Genomic DNA, 21,926 nt, shown 5'->3' on the forward strand with positions numbered 1-21,926 from the left:
TAGTTGCACCTATACATAGAATTTTACTATCTGCGTTGTTTATCAAAGGATTTGTACTATATTGTCTGATCATAGTCTGAGTTAGTTGTCAAACATATTCGAATGTCAGTTGTACATATGTAATCGATTACTAATGCTAAAAAATTAATTTTCTAATTTCTGGATTTGTAAAGAAATTAGCAATAAAAAAGTTTACTTTTTAAACGTCAAAATGCACGACGCTTATGAAGAAACCTTAATATTAAATATTTCTGTTCAAATAGAATCTATGGCTGCGTACGGTAGGAACCATATAACCTTAAAACTAAAAATTTTTAACCCTAAATATATAATTTTATGTGAATATATTTAGCATTTTTTGGATATAAAATTATTTTTTATTGCATCTTTATAAAATGTATTTCTTGTTATTTATTTTGAATATATATTTAATTATAATATTTTTTTATATTTATATGCAAGTGTAGTGAATAATAGCAAAGTGTTTCAGATGACAATTTACTGATTGGAACAAGAGAGGGTCATCTTCTTATGTATAATGTACCATCTGTATTAGATGACAATCACAAATTAGAATTGTTACGTCATAGTAAAAACTTCAATAAAAAGCGTATCACTCAGATAGATGTTGTACCAGAATATAACTTGCTTATAATTTTAACAGGTATTTTTATTTTGATTTTTTTAATCAAAAATGGTATACTTAATTTATTGTATCTTTTTGTAGATAATATAGTATGTATTCATGATTTAAACTCTCCAAACTTTCAACAACTTTATCAATTACAAAAGACTCGTGGTGCCACATTATTTGCTTTAGATATAAAACCAAATCAAATTGTAAATGGTGAAAATCAAACAGTTGTGCACTTATGTGTTGCTGTGAAACGTAAGCTACAATTATATAACTCAAGAGGAAAAAAATTTGAGACATTTAATGGTTTTGAATTAACTGTGCCAGATATTCCACGTGAATTATGTTGGTATGTGTTCTATGTTAGATACAAAATAATTTATGTATTCTGATAGAATAACAAAATATCTTAATTCTATCAAAGGTGTGGTGAAACATTAATTTTGGGTTTTCGTGGATTATCATACACAACTTTGAATTTAAATGGAAAAACCAAAGAATTATTTCCAACTGGAAAATCTCCTGAACCAAGTGTTACAAAATTGTCTGATAATTCCTTTGTACTAGGAAAAGACTCTCAATCATTTGTTATGGATACCAGAGGAGAACTGATTCAACATAATCCAGTAAAATGGTCTGATACACCAAGTGCATTAGGTATAGAATATATATAATTGTGTTAAAAACATTTATGTAACTCTTTCTTGAATTGTGTATAATAATATAAAAATTTAATTATTTTAGCTTGGGATGATCCTTATTTACTTGGAATTGTTCATGACAGATTAGAAGTATATACTATAGAGGGTTGTCTGCATATTCAAACAATAAAAGATCTAAACAAAGCTAGGCTTATATACAGATGCAAACAAGGGAAAGTTTTTGTAGCATCAATTAGTCATGTTTGGTGTGTGAGAGCAGTTGATGTAACACATCAAATTAGAACATTACTAGAGCAAACTCAGTTTCAGTTAGCAATAAAATTAACTGTATGTTAATAGTAGCTTTAATTATTTGCTTTGTTCTAATTTAATGAAATTTTAAAATAAAGTTTTTTGTTATTTTAGAGCTTATCCGATATAACAGAAGAAGAAAAACATAAACAAATATATAAAATTCAAACATTGTATGCTCATCATCTGTTTCGTAACAAAAGATTTCAAGAAGCAATGGATCAGTTCTTAAAAATAGGAACAGATCCTTATGAAGTGATAATGTTATTTCCTGATTTAGTTACACCATCTAGCAGTAATCCTGAAGTCAGTGATCCAACTTTGCCTAAGCTCCAAGACCATGATTTAGAAAAAGGTCTACGTGCATTAATAATTTTTCTTACTGAAGTTAGATATAAGTTAATGGGCGGTAATGCAAAATCCAAGGATAAGGATAACAATGAGGAAAAATCTGTAGTGAATGGAAAAAAGAATATGACAGCAGTAGCTACAGAACAATTATTAAAGATTATAGACACAACTCTGTTAAAATGTTATCTACAGGTAATTTAGAATTTCTAGCTTATAATAAGTAGTGTCTAATGTCGGTTAATTTGTGTTTATGAAACGTTTTTACAGACTACTGATGCATTGGTAGCACCATTACTCAGATTAAATCATTGTCATTTAGCAGAAGCTGAAAAAACTTTATTAATGCATCAAAAATATCCTGAACTTATTATATTATATCAAACCAAGGGACAACATAGAAAAGCATTGGAGCTTCTGGAAAAGCATGCAAAAGAGAATGATTCTAGTCTAAAAGGCACTGCAAGAACGATACAATATTTGCAGCAACTTGGTAAAGATCATATGGATTTAATTTTGAAGTTTGCTGGTTGGGTTTTGAATGAAGATCCAGAACAAGGACTTCGAATTTTCATGGAAGATATGCAGGTAATGCATATCATATAATGCTCTTCAATTCTTTTGTAAATTATATTTATAATTCCAGCAAGTTGAACTATTACCAAGACCAAAGGTATTGGATTATCTTCTATGTCATCACAAAGATTTAGTGATAACATATTTGGAATATGTAGTACATGTTTGGGAAGATACTAATCCTTTGTTCCATAATGTTTTAATACATCAATACAAAGAAAAATGTTTAGCGTGTATGAGTGAAAATGCTACACCAGCCGAAAAACAAACAGCCCAACATATAAGACAAAAATTGCAACAATTTTTAGAAAAATCTACGCATTATACTCCTGAAACGATATTAGTACATTTTCCATTTGATAATTTGTTCGAGGAGCGTGCTATTATTCTTGGAAGACTTGGACGTCATCAGCAAGCTATTTCAATATATATTAGTCTTCTTAATGATATAGCAAAAGCAACTGAGTATTGTTATAACGTATATACTAGATATCAAAGTATGTGTTAACTGAAGCATTAAAACTATCTATTTACAAAAACGCGCAATTACTTTTTTATTTCTAGATCAAGAAATTGTAGATAAACAAAAACAATCCGATGGAGCTGATGAAGTCTATGTAATGCTTATTCAACAATTGTTGAAACCCGACGATAAGGGAGTTTTAATCACAGGTAAAATTTCGACGTGTGCAATATTATGTCCATTTTAAGATAACAGTTAATAGTTAATATAATAATATTTATAATATATTAAATATTATAAGAAACACATTATAGGATGTATCCCAGAAATGCAAAGAACAGCAGAGCCTGATTTGGAAATGGCACTTGAGCTGCTTGAGAAGCATGCATCAAAGATAAATCCACTAAAGGCATTAGAGCTTCTGCCTGATACAGTTCCTATAGGTAGAATCAGGTACTTTTTAGAAGTCAGTTTGCAGGAAAAATTAAACACTGCAAGAAGGATACAAGTATTAAAAGGATTACTTTACGCTGAACTCTTGCAAGTACAAGAGCAGCGTATGCATTATGAATCACAGAGCGTTCTTATGACGGAATTCAATATATGTCCAGTATGTAAAAAGAGATTCGGCAATCAGAGGTCAGTATTTAAATACTATATATAGAATAATATTGACTGTGATTGTCGTACAAAGAAGTTACTATATCAATTATTTTTCAGTGCGTTTGCGAGGTATCCGAATGGCGATATTGTACATTATTCGTGTCAAGATCGTAAGGCATAAGCTATATCTAGTTAAAAAATGTATTTATATTAATTATTAAGTGATGTAAAATGTACATTGTGACGTCCTTCTGCTTATAATATGTATATAAATGTATACATTTTCCATTTACCTTTCTATTTATATTTGCTGTGATCTGCTTTTAAATTTATTTTTTATTGTAATACCATTTAATATTTTTATCTTTAAGAAGAAATGTCAAAAAATTAATTTAATTACATTATATATACATACATGTTATTTTCAAGACACAATTATAAACAATTAAAGAAATATTATTTTTCAATTCTTCAATTTCAAACGTTTGAAAAATATCAAATAAAAATGTTCCAATAATTAATTTTGAATTAGGGAATGATGAAACGTAACGAAAGAACGAATGCGATTATTTATACTGTACATGTATGTTTTACTCTTTTATTTAGAACTTTCTGCTATATTTAATATTTCTTGAACATTCAAAATAAATTTTCTCTCGTAATTGAATGGTTGTCATATAAATTTTCGTAATAATGTGTAACGGAGAGGATGGGGCGTGCCCGGTCCAGAATATGGGTAAACGGGACTAGTGATGTCATAAGCTATCTTGTATTCCTACGCCGGCTGTTACAAGGCAGGTACGGTACCGATACAAGTGCACTTGTAAACGTTTTAATCATATAAATTTGTGCAATAAAAGGTCAAATGTACTTACTTTCTTAGTTACTCTCACGAAAAAATCATATTATAGATATTAAACAAAAAATTGCTATTCATACATTTTTAAACGATATAAATATATAATGAAGTAACTACATTAATAAAACTTAATAGGAATATTTTCTTATTTCGTAAATTACTAACGCATAATTTTATAAAGACTCCATAATTATAAGAAGTAAATTTGTTTCCAAGACAATTATTTAACAAGTATTCTATTGGTTATAAAATGTATGTTATCCAAAAACAATACATAAGAAGAAGACAATGCACAAGGAAAACGATTATTTGTTTATTCCACAACTAAATGATCAATACACTTATATTAATAAAAAAAAAAAAAAAAAAAAAAAAAAATGCACATCTTTAGCATTTTTGAAAATGATTTACAATATTCATTCCGATGTAACATTGTTAGCCGATAATTAAACGAATGTTTAAAAAATCATTTCAATTGTTCATAGAACTACCAGAATAATTCAAATGAATAATTCGTAATTTTTCATAAAAATTCTACAGATTCAAAATGGCACATTTTTGGGGGCATTTTCCATGATTTGTTACAAAGTACATGGATAATTTTATTTTTCCGTTACATTGTACCTTTCATTTTCATTTCTTTATCGTTAAAAATATCATCCTACGAAAATTATACATCGGTTTGCTGCAGACATTCATAATGTTACGCGTGCTTCTTATTGGTGGATGAGAACTGGGACTAGCTACGCTGGCGTAGGTCGACGCCGTATGCGCTCAGTCAGTTGCGCGCCGGTCGAGTGTGTGGATGGATTTGTGTGGATCGTTATCGGTGGTTTTTGGTGTACATCGGCAGGTTTTTATGCGAGTACTGGGATAAAACGTTGTCGCAGGGTATCCTCACGAGAAGGTATGTACACCATTTCCTCTGGTTTCAGTTCGAAAACACGAAAGCGATCAAGTTTTACGATCGGTTGTCTCGTGACGGCTCGGACTTTACAGATAAAAATGGCGTGTGCCGCCTTAGCTTCCCCGATTTCTCCTTACTTTTGAATCGTTACACACCATTTCGTTACACGTATCTTTTGACAGCGCTCGAACGACACTCATATTCCAATGGTACGTGAGATCGTTTGTCATTTATCGTAATCGCTTCACTTTTTACAATTTCTTCGGTCAAGTGCTGCATTGATTCTAGTAATAACGAACCTGTGCCCACTGTGCTATTAAATAAGCTATTTCGTTTCACCTCCCAGATGTAAGAGCATTCGTAATCTTCTTACTTTTATGTATAGCTCTAAAACTGTATGCAGTTAAGATACAAAACTTTTATCAAAGAAATGAAAATGAAAGATACATAATGTAAGAAGAAGTAAGATTATCTATGTATCTTATAACAAATCATAGAAAATCCCTTAAAAATGCATCATTATCAATCTAAATTTCTATGAAAAATGATGGGTTGGTCATTTGGATTATTATGGTAGTTCTAGGAACAATTCGCTTGATTGTACGACGAATATTTCTGTTAATACCACGAATACCCGTTATTTCTTTTGAAGTAAGATCATTGTGCTTTCGGGTTCGCATTTATAGCTTCTTTAATTTCCGCTACATGGTGTCCCCTGAATGGTTTTGTTCACCTGTCAAGACGCCCTATCTGTCGGTGACCTAATTTTGCTCTCCACTGAAAATCTGTCAAGCATTGTACCATCGTTCGCCGGAATATCAGACTACTTGTTTGCCGTATAAAATCGAACGCCGTTTTCATCGCTGACCTAAAAAATATACGCGCGGTGTTTTGCAAATGAGTAACGCGAAATATTCAAGATTTTAAAGATACGTGTTCGAATAAATTTTACGCTCTGTAGTTCTTATGGTTCGTCATTGTATTCTACGTTGAAAAATAATTCCTTGGAAAAGTTAACCGAAGATAATCTAATCATTTAGAAGTGCGTATTCGGGGCTGTTTTATCTTGATAACACAGTAAAATGGACATTTGACGACGATCGTGTTTATACTTCGTTTCAAAATAACTTTTGGAAAATGTCATGCGTGCGAAAAGTGTAGACGTATAAAATTCAAAAATATCCATACCTGTGATATAGATACCGGTGAATAATTTTTATTTATATTTACCCGGAACTCGTACCAACATTAATAAAAATGATCCAATCACGCGGCATAGTTATTTAATTGGTGACGGTGTTATAAATTGCCAGTTCGTTCGGTATAAATGATTTCGTCATGATACCGAATTCGGTGCTGAGTCATTGTCAAAAACCTTCCAATCGTTCGTAAAATATTATAATAAATTTTTACACACAAAATATTAGGAAATTATTATATCGATTCTAACCGCATATATCTATACATACCGTTTTTATGTTTATGACATTCGAGACTGGCATAGTCGATACATATCTCGAATCGAATATCTCGAAACTTTTAACCTCTAGTTAAAACGGTTTCACAATTATAAATGATAAGTTAACATCTACAAAAGATTATATATTACATAAAATATTAGTAACGTGGAAATAATAGTAATAATTGTTTGATAAATCTAATTTTTGATTTAGTAATAGCTGTTGGTTCTCTGTAAGTGTTGTGTTTACAGTTACGTCACCGTTGCCGGGCTTGGGCGTGTGCGCGTCTTCGGCATAAATTAATAAATTAGTGTCGTGCCGATCGCTTCTTCCGGATTACGTTTTCGGCGACATCTGCCTGTTTCATTCAAACCGGAACAATGCTCGTGCGTTAAAACGTTACGTTGCGCAAATGATATATAATTGCACGGAGGTAAACACTTATCTTATTATTATAAATAAATTTATACAAAATTCGATACTTTTTGTTGACAGAATTTTGTGAAATAAATCCTTAAGTGATCATACATACTATACACCATTTATGGTTATCTTCTTATGAATCAGTCTAACGACTAAATATATTAGAAATTTTTATAAATATATTAAAGATAATGTACATATTATATATATAATATTATATTATTATAGTATAGTATAGTGTATATATACAGCATTCTCTCGTTTCCGGTATTTGCTACAGTTCCCGTACTTGGTAACGTGATCCGGTAATTGTTTGAAGCAGTGTAAACATTTTTTGCTAGTGGTTCTTAGAAAATTTTTACCTTGCATCAAGAGTGGTCTCTTGACAAAGTCTTTGGTAATCATTGTATAATCATTGGTAATCATAATTGCTTAAGCATGTTTTCATTCGTTCAATGCCCTACAGAATTTAGGGAATCTTTTTAGAAAGTGGAAAAGGTCCTAGAGTGTAAAGGCTGCATTGTGATCATTGGTATTTACTCATGGTATAGTCGTTAGTTTTAATGGACGTCTTTTAAATGTGATGGTTCAGAAGCGAACATTGATGCATTTTCAAAGAAGTTGTATGTAAATTATGTTAGCGTATGATGTCATCAGTCGGTATAGTATATATGTACTTGTGAATATGGTTATTTATGATCAACACTAGAACATTCTTGCACAATTGAATTGATATTATTAGTGAAATTTTACAAGTTATAAATTACCAATGTTGACAACATTAATATCCGAGTATAAAGTATGTACTTGTTAAGACTAGATAGATCTAGTTTAAGCAGCGGGTTAATTGTCGAATATGAATTCTATTAATAAACGACGCAAATTTAATGGTACTGCTTCGGAAAATTGTATTTCTGTCAAATTCAGTTAGACCAAATTTATACTGCTTCGCTGTAGACAAACAGCGTAAATTCGTTTTTATCGTCAATTTAAATATAAATATTATTTTTAGATACTAAGATAAACATATTTGCAGATACTATAGGCATGTTACATTGTCGTGTTCCTGGAGGACAGATTACATTGCTTCCTTCTAAAAATACCCAAGGGACGTTTTCAACTTTTCTGCCCTGATTGGCGTATCCATACGTTTATCATGCGCCATAGGGAAACGATATTGCGGCGTAACATTTAATAAGTGCGGGAGCACATACATATACATGTACTAAGGACATTGCACCGCGCTCATCAATTTTCCAGCTTCCTTTCAGCGTGTACCTTTCTATAGACGCGTTACCTAATTCCTTGCATAATTACGATCATATCGTTATTTAACGATGGATCGAAACTGAATTTTTAGATTCGCGAAATTGTCACATTTTCTGGGATTTCGAGACCCTGGAAGCTCAGAATGCTTATTTTTTTCTTTTTTTCTCCCGAGGAGAAATTTTATCAGGAACCTAAAATCTTAAGAAATCTTTGTCAGAAAATCGAATTGTTTTTGAAGGCGAACTGCAGCATAATTAAATTTTTATGTTTTACTGTTTCGCAATAGAAATTGTGAAATTATACGTGAACTCGATTTCATTATTATTAATAAAAATAACATAAACTAAAATAAATTCGTAAGTTTTGAGGAGTTTCCAGTGTTACGTCTCCAACTCTTATCTGATTAATTATCTAGTTTCATTTATAGTTAAGATTTTAAGATCGTTTCACTGTTATGCAATTCGTATTTTCTCACGCAGGAAACTAACTGTACACGACGAGATGGAGATAGTTCGTGAATGGAATATTCCAAATTCCCGAGTTTCTTGTGCCACTTACTGGCACAGAGTGGATATTTACATTACATATATGTATTATATTATGTTACTTATAGGTCAGTGGGAAATCATATAGCGCGCAAAAGGTATAAAATATTTTGTAATCCTTTGTTTCATGTATTATTCATCAACGTTAAAGCGTACTTATTATCTTGAGGTGATTCTTAAATTACACGGTTCGTTTCTTTGAATAGGTTTCGTAGAAAGCTCGTAAAACAGCAATGGGCACGAAATTTATTTAAATTCGATAACATCTGCAATATCCGAGCAACAGAATTGCGTTGTTGATTTTTTCTTTTCCCCTTTTTAAAATGCCGTAAATTCACTCTTTTTATGCTTTGCGGATTCAGTTGATTTACATTTTCATTGTGTATTGTAACAGAATGTCGAAATTTTCTTGACTGTAATAGTAAATAGAATTCATTTTTTCGAAAAAGTAAAACCGTACAACGTAATCGTTTTTTTTTTAAACGCACGATGAGGATTCGTAGATCGTAAATTGGCACGGAATCTCTAATTAAATAATTCTACAAATTAATCACGTCTTTCTTCTCTATTTACGTAGTTACATATTCGTAGTTTTTTTTCGTTGTATCTTAAATTAATCTTCTTATCTTTTACTTTTATCCCTTTATTTTTATTTTTTTCACAATTTGCTAATTGCCATTTTTATCATTTAATGTATGTTTATTTATCTTTCTATAATATTTTTGTATGGAACTTACGATAAACGATATCGTAATATCGTGGCAAAAATAATTGTACAATATAGATTTAAATTATGTAAAAATTAAATTATGCAAATTATGTAAATTATGTAATATTATAAACAAATATTAACTGCATCTTTAACGCAATTGTGTGCTCGATAACGTCCCCACTCCCTTATTGCTTTTGTTTTTTCCTTATCTAAAGAAACTAGTTCTCGAGATGCGTCGCCGATCCAGCTGCGTTGAAGTTTTTATCGCGCGATCGGCTAATTAACCGATGTTCGATTTCTTAATTGAAACTGGTGTAAAACGACGGGAAAGTTTTTGTAACTGGAAACATTGATACTTTGAACAAAAGTATTTAGTATATAGATTGTACATAGTAGATAGGTAAAAGTATATAGATTGAACAAAAGATATTTTCACTTTTTCCTCTCGAATCGCGCGCTGTTATTATCTACAGTAGCTACATATCATCGAACCTACGATATTTTCTCTATTTCGTTGTTCTCTCGATTCGTCGCATCGTTCTAGCGATGAATCACGCCCGGTGTATTTATAAGCGGGAGGATTTTTCATTTTGCGGGGACAGAATTAAACGAAGACGTCGATCTATTTCGAAAGTTGTTCTTCCTTTGATTAGCTACTCTTTTATCGGCGAATTTCGCCGCTAAACTATTTATAGTCTCGTTTGAACGGATCTAGCCTTTTTGACACGAGAGAAAACAAAGTTGGGAAATTAGCATTACACGCGCTTTCATATTATTTGTCTAAATTATTTACAATTCGAAAGAATCTTCTCTCGCGATCCATGCTGACTGTCTTGTTCCTTAAATTCAACTATTTCCAAGTTATACCAAGTCAACCGATCATCGACCTAACTACGATATTATACATCGACCTAACTACGATATTATTGAAATATTTCCTACTCAACGAAACTTCTGCAATCTATTGCACGTATGCTCCTAATTAGAAAATTATTTTTAAGCTATCCGATACAAACGCATTCGACGTTCTCTCTAGTTTCTCAAGTTTCTCGAGTTCGATGAATTTCGCTTTCTAACGTTTGCTAGCCGAAAGCGATCGCCTTGAGTTCGACGTGCAAATTTTCGGCCGCGGTTTTAAGTGGTAAACGATGCGTTGTAGCAAATGGCGTTCAAGTAAATGACGGAGGTAACCAAGTCGGCCGACAGCGGATTAACGTAAATGCGGACGTGACGTAGTTTCGTCCACAGCGGTGGACTACTAGTCGTGCTCTATGCACCAGCTTCCATAGCCTTAATCGAGGCATTTTTTCGGCCTTCGTGCACCGTTCGATTTATTTTCTCATCCGCCGAAAATACGTGGCCGGCCACGAGTATGGGAACGGGTTGTTAAATTAATTTTAGAATAAATAATTTCTGACAGCAACAACTCGAAAATTTCACCACGTCTAAGAATATAATAGAAGTAGTTAAGGGTACCGAGTAGCTGAAGCGTTTTTGTAAATAGCGCATCATAGAGCGAAGATGTTTATTTTTACTATGAGATCGTTTGCACGGAACAGTCGGTATAACTGTATTTATTGATCTCCACGAGCTTGCTTGTACGCAGACGGGCGCGAGGATCGAATCTGCTTTTCTGAATCCCTACAAGTTGCAGGTTTTTGACCTTTCCATGCTGCACGCCGAGTCATCCTCGATAAATAGGAAAACACGCCAGCTGCCAAGGAATTTCAGATGCGAGCGCGACGATAATCGGGCCCACCGGAACATACCATGCACGTGGACATATTTTGTATCGGGCTCGTCGTCTGATCCACGCGAATCGTTAAACGCAACTCGAAGATCCGATGTGAAATTACTGGGGTGAAATTGTTAGGGGCGAGGTCAAATATTTGATACATGAGTTGAAATAAATAGATGCTGGCACGAGTAATCGAACACTTTGAGTTATATGGGAGGCAACAAAGACTCTTATCTAATAATTTCGCAAGCAATTTTGCGAGTTGAAGAAACATCTGTACACGAAAGTTATTCGATCCTCGTACCGAGTAATGTTTATTGAAGTAATTTTTATTCTGTACAGTCACGACAATGTACAAGGTAACAGTTTTTACTTATTAATTCATTTTTATGAGAAATATCTTTGAATATTTACTTGCATTAATGATTTGATAGAATCTAGGACGAATTAATTAACACGACCTTTCTCGCTATTCGATTCACCCAGTTTAGGTATCGGAGTTCCGGATCGCTGAAAATAGTTTCACTGGTCCAATATTGGATTCTGTGGCACGCAATTCGGTAGCCAAAAAAGGAACGAAAACAGACCACGGATGTGAATATTTTCACCATTTTCCCATTTTCAGCATATCGAAGTTTCAAGCTCAAGGATTGGATAAATCGAAGCATAGATACGTTTAATACACGTATGCTCGTACATTTAAATATACGCAAACCAGAGACCTCCAATTTTTACGAATATTAACTCTGCACGTTGAAATATCTCGTGGTCGAGTACGAACAGTTACTATGATATAATGAAGTTGCGAATTGGAGTGTTAAACGATGCTGTCATACCCAGGCCTATTATAGCGCTCTGTTCTTTTCGATACGAATCGAACATGGCAAAAGTTGCGGTCCGTTTTTTCTCAGGCTCCTCGAATATCAATGTATTTCGATCTTACTTTAATTTCAACCGAACGAAGAATAGTTTTAATATTTTGAAAAAATCCGAGCGAAAATGAAATCCTTACCACTACGATTAATCCTGAAATTTAGGAAATTGCCGAGGACATTTGCCTCGAATTTAAGAAATTATTCAACGATAGGAAAATACGATTTGATCGAAGATAATTCGAACGCTTCGAATAGCGAAGCTAATTTTTTTTTGCTCAAACACCGGGTATCGATTTTACAACCTTACTATAATACGGAGGCTACTATACTTGGTCTACTCTGTATTCGACTGATCGCATCGTCTAGTCTCGCTCTTAACCTCATTAACCAATGGACCCCTCTTCCGAGTCGAATAAAGTCGCATTGTTGACGGCCTCCGCTGCAGCCGGGGACAGTGGAAATCAGGTCGCCCCCCAGCCACCTCGATTTTCATCGTTCATTGTCCCTCTGTATTCGTTATACCTCGGTTATCCCACTTACTGGGTAATCGCGTGGCAAATAATCCAGAAGCACAGAGATTAATTCCACAGAGGTCGTGACTCGAAAAACTTTAATGCCAAAGCGCTTCACTAACGCCTGTCTTATATACTTTGATAATTATCAATGTTTCATTCACCTTACCGGTTTCCATGATTATTATACATGTTGTCGGCGATGCGATTCTGAACAACTTGTTTGTATACATATGACTGATACTCGCGATATACTATCGCTACCGTCACACTGAATTCTACGCGTAGTACAGAATATAGAACTGCGTATATAATTGTACGTACGGCCGTGACAGCGTGTGCGCTAATATTAGCAGCCGGATAAAATAATATCTAACCCGTACCTAATCTGTATCTTTTGTTTGTAGTTTAAGTAGGTTTGGGTTAAATGTCGTTTTGCCAGACGGCGGCCAACTAATACCAGGGCAAACGCTGTCACGGACTCGTAATTATACAGGCAGAGTTCACTGTAGTGGTATCGACAGTTTTGTCTATGTCTGGGAAACTATGGCCGAGCGGTGGTTATACGTATGGGGAAGAGTTGTTCGAAATGTCGATTTCTACAGGGTGTTAAAAAATCATCGAAATCGGTGGGATGCACGAGATACCGATAATCAGCCGTATCGTCGATTTTCTCTACTTTTCGTTTTTCGGTGTTTACCAATTCGGCGAGTAAGCGGCTCGAATAAAAACAACGGTAGCTGTCCGGTGTGAACGCTTCGTCTTCGACCAAATATAATGTACTTTTCGATGTACCGCAGAATTTTATGTATGTAATTAGTTCGTACGTGTCGTGAAATGGGAAAGGTTGAAAGTCGTCGAGATATCCTGTTATTGCCTTTGAACCGGCTAAAGGAAGTGGTATTATTTCGAGCCAAGTTGACGCGGTTCAAAATAATAACCAAGTCCTTTACGTTCTCTCGAGTGTATCGTAGTAGTACTTGCCGGGTAGTACCTCTCTGGGATAGTTGTACGCAGGTACAAGCAGGATATACATACTAAATGTACCGTGTGGTTATGCAAAAAATGGTCGATCAAAGTCCCTAACCGTTTCTCATTTCATCTCGTACTTTCCAATTATGCTACGGCTATTTTCGTCTGACATTTAAGTATTGCCGAACTTTCATCTACAGAGTGACCATCGATCACACTCTTGAGCTAATCAACTGATCGATTAGAATCGATTAGAATCGTAGATATGTTGCAAATACGAGTTAGAAGCTAGTGCCTCTGGCAATGTCTATGCGGTCTTTGTAATCGAGCTTTCCTTTTTCCACTTAGGAAGATTAGAAAGATTACCGTCATCGATAGACTCGCGAGAAAGTGTCAGATTAAAATTAATTCTTGAATATATCAGAGCGAGTTGCTCTTTGTTACAATTTTGGACGATCTTGCCGCGTCCTATGATTTTGAAAGATGCTTGAGCTGGAAATTTTTGTTATTCTATCCTGCTCTACTCGAGGTAGGACTCGCTAAAGGAGATTTTTGCGTCGATAACGATGCACCGTATTCGCTCGCGTCGCAGTTAAAGAGACTAAAGAGGAAGAATTAATTAAAACTTCATTCCATTTCTCATTCTCGTGACGCTACTAATTCGTAGTCATATGAGAGTGTTATTAAAATAAAAATTAAGAGAATACTTGCATTTGGTTAATTAATACGTGAAAGCCATAACAAATACGATGATTTTATATAGTCTTTCGGTCTTCTTCCATCCAATTATATTTTTCTAACGTTGAAAGATATCTGTAGATCTTGTGAAAATACGAAAAAGATCTTACTCGTACGCATGATTTCTCGTTTTGGTTTCACGCGAAACGTCTTAGCACTCTACGAATTCTTCTCGATGTGAAAATATAGAAATTAAGTAATCAAACTTCGCGATAGACTCGAGAATGTTACAAACGGTTATTCACGATGGAACACCCGGTATATAATATATATCGTAAACATTGGCGCCACGGTGACTCCGCTGGAAAATCAATAGCCTGGCTGTGTTCGTGGCGAGTGGTAAGTTCATCTTACCTTCAGCGTTGCGGCGTTTGGGTCTATATCGTGCTCTTTTGTGCACGATATCGAATGGTGTACCCAGACAGGTACGCACCTGGTGGATGTGCCTCGAGTGTGTATCTATTATTACGAACAGAGAACCGATTATAAACTCGGCGAATATTACGAAACGAACAATACGGTGTTAAGTGGGATACGTTTACGAGGTTCAAAACGAATCGACCTTTTTTTTCCATTTGTTTACTCGATCTGACGTAGTACGAAGCGGGAATATATCTTTTCTTTTTTTCAATAGAAAGATATTTACTACGTATAAGTAGCTTTTCTTTATGTTAAGTAAATTCTTGAAAACGATCTTTTATTTTTTACTACGACAAAGCTACGTACCTGTAATCCTTTCGTGACTAACGAGACAATTACGTTCCAAGGTAACTTCTAGAAATACTGCTGAGTTATTACTTATAATTTTTCTGACATCACTGAGAACTTTTGAAACGTGTCTCGTTATGAATGAGATTTCTCTACGTCTCATCCCGCGTTTCTCTTCGTTCGAAAGATCTTTGTTTCAACTAATAATATTTATGTCAACGTACCGCTTATTTGCTCTTAGTCTTACTCTTAGTCTTCCTGTCGAAACGCAAAAATTGCCTCGGCAGTGTTATTTAGAATGCAAGTCTAAAATAATTGAGTCGATGTGTTATACGCGTCAGTAGCGTCGAATGTACTGTTTCCTTTAGCTTATTTTTTTCTAAATCTGAACTAAGTCCACGCAATTATATCATTACGTTACTCATTAAAGATTTCAGAGTAATATAAGAAGTAAGAGAAATACGAATGTTTCTAATTGCACAAATTATAGGAATGCGGCCGCGTCAGAGTTAAAAAAAAGAAGGAGACTCCTTCGCGAAATTGTTAAAGTGTCTGGAGGAGCCTCTTTTTGTTCGATCGGCTGACAACTGTGTTACGACCGCTATATTAATCATCCACTTCCTCTAGCAAACGAATTTACAAGCGGTTGCGAGAGTCTCTTTGACCGGGCAGAAGGTCGTGGAGCTTTTTCTTCCCAGTCAAGGTGAAGGTGAAAACTCGGTGCTGATGAGATTCTTTAGAAAAAGACAAAGAAGACGACGATTGCCGGTGGTTGCTTACATCGAGGAAGCTTAACAAGGAGTTCCGTGTATTTGAGACTGTCGAATCCTTTGGCAACGAATGTTTGTATCAGATGTATCATGTGCTAAAGGATATTTCAAAGTCAGACGAATGTGTTCCACGGATCGTCGTATTTCTCTCGGAAGCAAATATTTTAACGGTACAAAGCTACGATCGGAATGAAAATGAAGACGAAGGTCGTCACTAAACGGAAGGGCATAGCAGATTTTTCAAGCCACACTTTTGTCAGACAAGCGTTGAGCTGCGAAGAAATGCGTATAAAGGGAGTAAGTATGCGAATTGTAGGATTTTAGAGGTTGACGGTGGAAACGGAAGCCTGGCGCTCTCACGTCGAAGGACAAAGAGCTTGTTGTCTTGCGGTACCGTTTCTTTCAGTTATGTTTCCACGACTAGTCGTAACTGGGACGGTCCTAGTTTCCTTGATTGTAGTTGGACTTTGCCTACTCCCTTTTTTATAACTAGCTGGTCGCCTTGTTTGATCGATTACGTTAGTTCATGTTAAATACGCTATTATGTAATATTATCTCGATGCTTTGGCCGATCGATTAAAATTTAAAAGATCGTCCGAAAAGCGTCTATTTAATTTCTTCTATGGGAATAACGAAGAAACAATTCGTTAGACATCTCGACGATTCCAATGTCTCTCGCGACGACGAAATCTTCAACTTTTAACTTCCCTTGCTTCAACCGTCAATTATCTATAAAATTTTTTTTCGTAAATTTGTTGGACAATTAATTTTAGAGCAAAATTAATTAAAATAGAGCAAGAGAAAAAGACGACGATGCGAAGACGCAGTAAATCGACGTCTATAAGTAAGAGAGATGAGAAGTAGAAGAATGGTTCTTCCGTTGGAAGTATTGATTTATCAAGAAGTCAACCTACCGCGGGTTTCTTCTAACGAAAGAACGTACGTGTCGAGTAATTTTATAATTTCTTTTTAAATAGCGCGTATCGCTCTCTTAGCGTAAAACAATTTATTTCCGTAAATAGATATAACTCGGAGTAACACAGTGGTATTAATAATACACGTGAGCAATAAATAAGAAAATGTTAACAAGTACCAAAAAAAAAAAAAAAAAATAAAAAAGAAAGGAAAATTTAAGAGCAGAATCTACAAGCGAAGATCATAACATTTCTCAATATAATCGCATTTTCTACCTCGCTCTTTTATCATTCTCGTGCTTCTTTTTAGAATGTAAACGGTTACGCGAACTACGGTTTCAGCCTATGATTATCACAAGCTAGCTACGTAATAGGTGTAATCATTTAACATTTGTGTACGCAAGAACTTTTTTTTCCAAATCACCTTGCAAGCAACGGTATTGCAGCTATTAATTTTCCATGACATCCTGTGTCACTTAGAAGTTACTTGCTCCATCATCTGCGTATATATTTGAATACTTGAAGCATCATGAATATAGTTGGATAGATTACAGAGAGCTAGGAATTAGATGCGAAGAGTTAATGAACGTTACAAGCGATCAAACTCGAATAAAAAATATGGAATTCTTCCCGGTACTGAAGTTCTTGCACGAGTCAATCCTACACTAGAGCGAGTAAAATTAACCTTCCTCGATGATCGTGTCATTCACTTTTGTGATTCACTTCACCCCGCCCACTGTTAGCCGTCGAGGCAGAGAGCTAATCTTTATACCCTTGCCCCGTTGGTTTGCTTCTCCTCTGCTTTCTGGCAACGCTCATTAAAGTATACCGGTGCTCGCATAATTGCTCTTAATTTACCGTAAGTGTCTGTCAGACACTAAAAGAATTTCATTCATCATTCTCGCTTTACTTTGTTCTGCTCCTTCGGTCTTCGGTCCGTTCAAACGATCGGTAAATTGGGTCGACGAGCAATGTCGATTCTTTTTGTCGGATTGCTCGTGCAAAATATATCGGCTGACTTGAAAATACTATATGGAAAATTTTGTAAGTATCGAGCGAATGGAATATTTTCGTTAAATTTAGCGAACGATCGAAGATGTATGTATTTTCGTGTCGGAAGATTCTTTTGACAGGGTCGACGTAGGATTTTTATTCTTTCGTTCAAACCGATCCAGGAAAGTTTATCGAAAATGTCGTAAACCAGATAGACAGAGAAGCTTCATTTCGTTTGTTAAATCACAGTGGAACGGTTTGTATAATTGGAGTTCGTAAGATGGTGGAGTTCGTCAATTTCCTCTGCTACTTATGATTTTTCGCATAATAGAAGCTCACGTTCAGATAAGTGAACTCGATCAGCAAAAGGTCAGTTAATGGGGCGTTGACTAAAATTTCGTTCCATTAAACGGCGTTCTGTTATTGTCACGGGAAATGAGATTTTGTGTTTTACTATGATAAACTACATGTCATTGGGGAACAGCGATCTTCCTGTACGGATTCATTTGTCGATATCCTCGCGGAGATCGATCAGTCTATTTAAAAAATCGCCCTGGCATTTACGAAGTGACTCAGTATTTGACGTTTGGTGATAATGGAGCTCAAGGTTTCTTTCAACGTCCAAAGAAATAGCGATTTATATATATTTATTTCGATCGAGACAGCGAAAGTAACAGTATAACGTTTATATTTATATTGGAAAGCGTTGATCTAAATATTGCACTGGAAACGCGATAACTTCTATTCTACGATTTGACTAGCTGGATGCGTTACGTGTCTAGTAAATGTTCTTTAAATGGCATTGCTCGGATGATTCATTCATTCCACGTTCGAATTACTTTTCTGATATAATCGTGCGGTTAGCGAAGCACAAGGAACATAGCTTGGGACGATTTTATTAAAAAAGAAATATAATAGATCAGCGTCAAATAAGTACAATTTTTTTAGCCATCGACGAAACATTAATTTAGATATGTCCGAACATTTTCGCCTTTCTTATATTCTTCAAAATAATTATCATCTTCCCTTTACACTCGATCTAAACTGAATACAATATAATTAAATGTTCGTGTCACTGTTACTACATTCCATTCAAAGGATAATCGTACATTTCGGAGAATATTGGATAGCTGTTACGACCGTTCGCGGAGAGACGCGGTCGCGAGGAAAACGCGTCAGCGAGAGGCGTAAATTCTCGCTACGATTCGGTGAATCGACGCCGCGAAGTAGTCGTTCCCCTGTTTCGGTTAAGATAACAGAGGTGGTTAAATGAATATGACACAGCAGAGTAAGTTATATTTCACCGTTTATTCCAACAACTTATAACGAAGGCAGTTGCGCTGGTGCGTATGTACGAGATGAGTGAGTGACTGATCTACGGGTGTGTATATATCCGGTTAAAGGATGTTGACCGTTCGAAGGATGCAAAATCAGTGCTGTCTTGGGAGACGATGCTGTCTCGGAGGAAAGCTAAGGATGGGTGTGTCTAGCGCACGGGACCATCGGATTTGTTGGTGCCGATGTTAGTTAAGAGAGTGAGGGAAATAGGCTTCGTTGTTAATTGGTTAAACGAAGGGTCTTAACCGCCCTCGAGAGAAAGTGGTTAGTAGGAGGAAAGTTGCATCGTACGTTAGAAAAACTAACTTTCCCTAGTTAAGCCGTGGTAGACAATAGTCTTTGGAAATTCTTCGGAAACAGACGTTTGTTTGGTTTGAAGGAGCTTTTCTAGGAAATCTGTGAGATTTATGGAAGGTACTTGAAACTATGGAGGATACGTTGCGAGTATCCGAAGACATCTGGTTGCCATATTGCCCGCGGTGTGTGGCCTCGGCTAGGTAGAGTGTTACGCGACGTAACAATAGCAAAAAAAAAAAAAAAAAAAAAAGGAATGCTATGAAAATCACAAGATAAAATAAAATCATCTTCCAATCGTGTGGATAATTTGAATTTTTCAGAGAATTTTTAAATTATCGATGCAAATGTAATTTAAAGTACGCAACTCTCGTCGTTAGAACCGCGTACGAAAGTGCGATATCGGGGAAGGGTAGATTCGAGAGGAACAATCGCGTATCAAAGTTGAAAAAGACGAAGCAGAGATCACGATTAGACGAGCGTAGTTCACGTAGGCGGTTGAAATTCGAAAGTACGGATATATCCTGAGGCATCCGTGACCCCGTTGAGTCCTACTCTTACGAATCAAAGGTTAAGCAACGCGTGCAGGAACAGAACCAGGCAATTTTTCTTCTTTCTGGCTAACTCACGTGTCTACTCGAAACAAAATTTTTCTTCGTTAACACTTTGACTGTCACGTTGGTCATGTATGACCGGCCACGGTTTCTCCACGGTGATGCCACGGTGGTCGTTGGTGACCGGAGCGCTTGACCTTCTTACAATTGTAAAAATTGAATGAAAATTGACAGTTAGGACATTTTCAATATAACCGATAAATAGAAGATACTTTGAAATAAAAAGTGCCCCATTGAACAATTGAACAATTTTTATTAGAACATCGATAAAAAAAAAAGAGAACAAATCTTGCATCTAAGGTGCATTGTGTTTACATCCATATCTTTCAGGGGTAATCTACGAATATTATTATGAACACAGCTTAAAAAATAATCGTAAATGCTGCTTTATAATCGTATAATTGAACTTAGAAGTGTGAACATACCTTACTATTATATATAGAACGAGCAAGTACCGTTTACCAATATCTTCTACACGTTTCAACGATATATTCTGCGCGTTTTGCTTACGACGAAACAACGAATGCGAATGGTTTGTTGAAATAAACGAAGCCTTCTTATAATATGTCGCTATCGACTGTTACCAAAGCGCCACGGTGGTCACCCGTGACCACCAATAAGATAAACTGTCCATTGGAGAAGAATGTTGTCTTACATCGTCAATTTATTATTATTTTGCCATTATATGCTCTGAATAATAAAAATACCCTCGTGGCGTCCTCAGCGAAACGTTTGATTTCGGTGTGGCAGTCAAAGTGTCAAGAGATATCCATGTGGTCTTAAGGCGTTCTCTCACTTGGCTGAAACTCCGTTCCGCGCTCGGCAACGAAATGTCACCGTGAAAGAACGACGCCCGTATCCACTTACCGTGGTTTTCCTTGAGTTTTTGCACGGCTACCCGCGCGAATACGTCGTAAGGTCGTGATATATTAGTCGCCGTGCACTTGTTGGAATCGAGGGAACTTTGAAGGACGTGGATCAAGAGCACGAGCCCTGTAGATCAGGCGAATTTAACTTAGTACGAAATTTAGCATCCGGTATATCCTGCGGATGGAATCGAAGCTGGACGATCGTACGAAAACCCGGAACTGTGTTCGAACAACAACTTTTATAGGTGTACGCGATATGCGAGAACTTGATAAATTTTCACAAAAGAAGCGACGAAAAAATAACGATTTCCGAGGATGTCTGCGAAATTGGAATATCTTATCTTGGAAAAATAGATCGAGATTAGAGGTTTAGGTGTTTCGTAGACGAATCGAAAAAGTTAGAATAAATGTTAGAAAGGAGAAATGTTCTAGAAAGAAAGGTTCGACTGTAGAACGAAGAAACGATGATTTTCGAGGATAATATTTTCACGTGATTCTCGAAGTATCGACACTTTAGATAGGAATATTCGATTATCCGATTATTTCGACAAGTACATTCTAATTGTAGTTTTAGATGATAACAACTTTCTTTTTCTTACGATAAATTCTTACGATAACGATTACCATGAAAATTACGAAATGCAGTTAAGCTACTCTACTAACAAGAATATTATAAAAAGTACATCTAAACCCTTCGCCTATTCTGCATTCTTTTAATCCATTTAAAAATAATCCCCAGAAAACTCGAATAAATCCAATTATTCCACACCTACAGCTCCACCATCACGCAGCTACGTATCGTTCTCAACTACGTACTTGGAGCGTGCAACTCGTTTCGT

At 35.5% G+C, this 21,926-nt stretch overlaps 2 protein-coding genes across 9 annotated transcripts in view; both read left to right on the plus strand.

The window, feature by feature from the left end:
• Positions 1–56: 56 nt before the first annotated feature.
• On the plus strand, positions 57–3,870 carry LOC117207174 (vam6/Vps39-like protein). Its single transcript, XM_033447120.1, has 11 exons — positions 57–281; positions 491–664; positions 728–983; positions 1,059–1,291; positions 1,379–1,623; positions 1,702–2,130; positions 2,206–2,523; positions 2,582–3,008; positions 3,076–3,183; positions 3,289–3,613; positions 3,695–3,870. The coding sequence occupies exons 1-11, from the start codon at positions 212–214 to the stop codon at positions 3,756–3,758; spliced, it is 2,649 nt and encodes an 882-aa protein (XP_033303011.1). The 5' UTR covers positions 57–211; the 3' UTR covers positions 3,759–3,870.
• Positions 3,871–5,195: 1,325 nt separating this feature from the next.
• Positions 5,196–21,926, plus strand: part of LOC117207159 (spectrin beta chain) — a 39,636-nt gene continuing 22,905 nt past the window's right edge. For 7 of the 8 annotated variants that reach the window (XM_033447093.1, XM_033447098.1, XM_033447096.1 and 4 more), the window contains exon 1: positions 5,196–5,343. The gene's annotated coding sequence lies outside the window, so the exon portion shown is untranslated. Of the gene's footprint in view, positions 5,344–11,612; positions 11,633–21,926 lie in introns of those variants that run through there. The other variant, XM_033447094.1, reaches the window with a different exon arrangement.

This window comes from Bombus bifarius, unplaced genomic scaffold (genome assembly GCF_011952205.1).
Source record: "Bombus bifarius isolate JDL3187 unplaced genomic scaffold, Bbif_JDL3187 scf7180000008023, whole genome shotgun sequence".
NCBI lineage: Eukaryota > Metazoa > Arthropoda > Insecta > Hymenoptera > Apidae > Bombus > Bombus bifarius.

Coding starts and splice junctions, on each gene's coding strand:
- LOC117207174 (XM_033447120.1), top strand. CDS start 212: ATGCACGACGCTTATGAAGAAACCTTAATATTAAATATTTCTGTTCAA. Junction 665..727: donor CTTGCTTATAATTTTAACAG/GTATTTTTATTT, acceptor ATCTTTTTGTAG/ATAATATAGTATGTATTCAT. Junction 3,009..3,075: donor CGTATATACTAGATATCAAA/GTATGTGTTAAC, acceptor TTTTATTTCTAG/ATCAAGAAATTGTAGATAAA.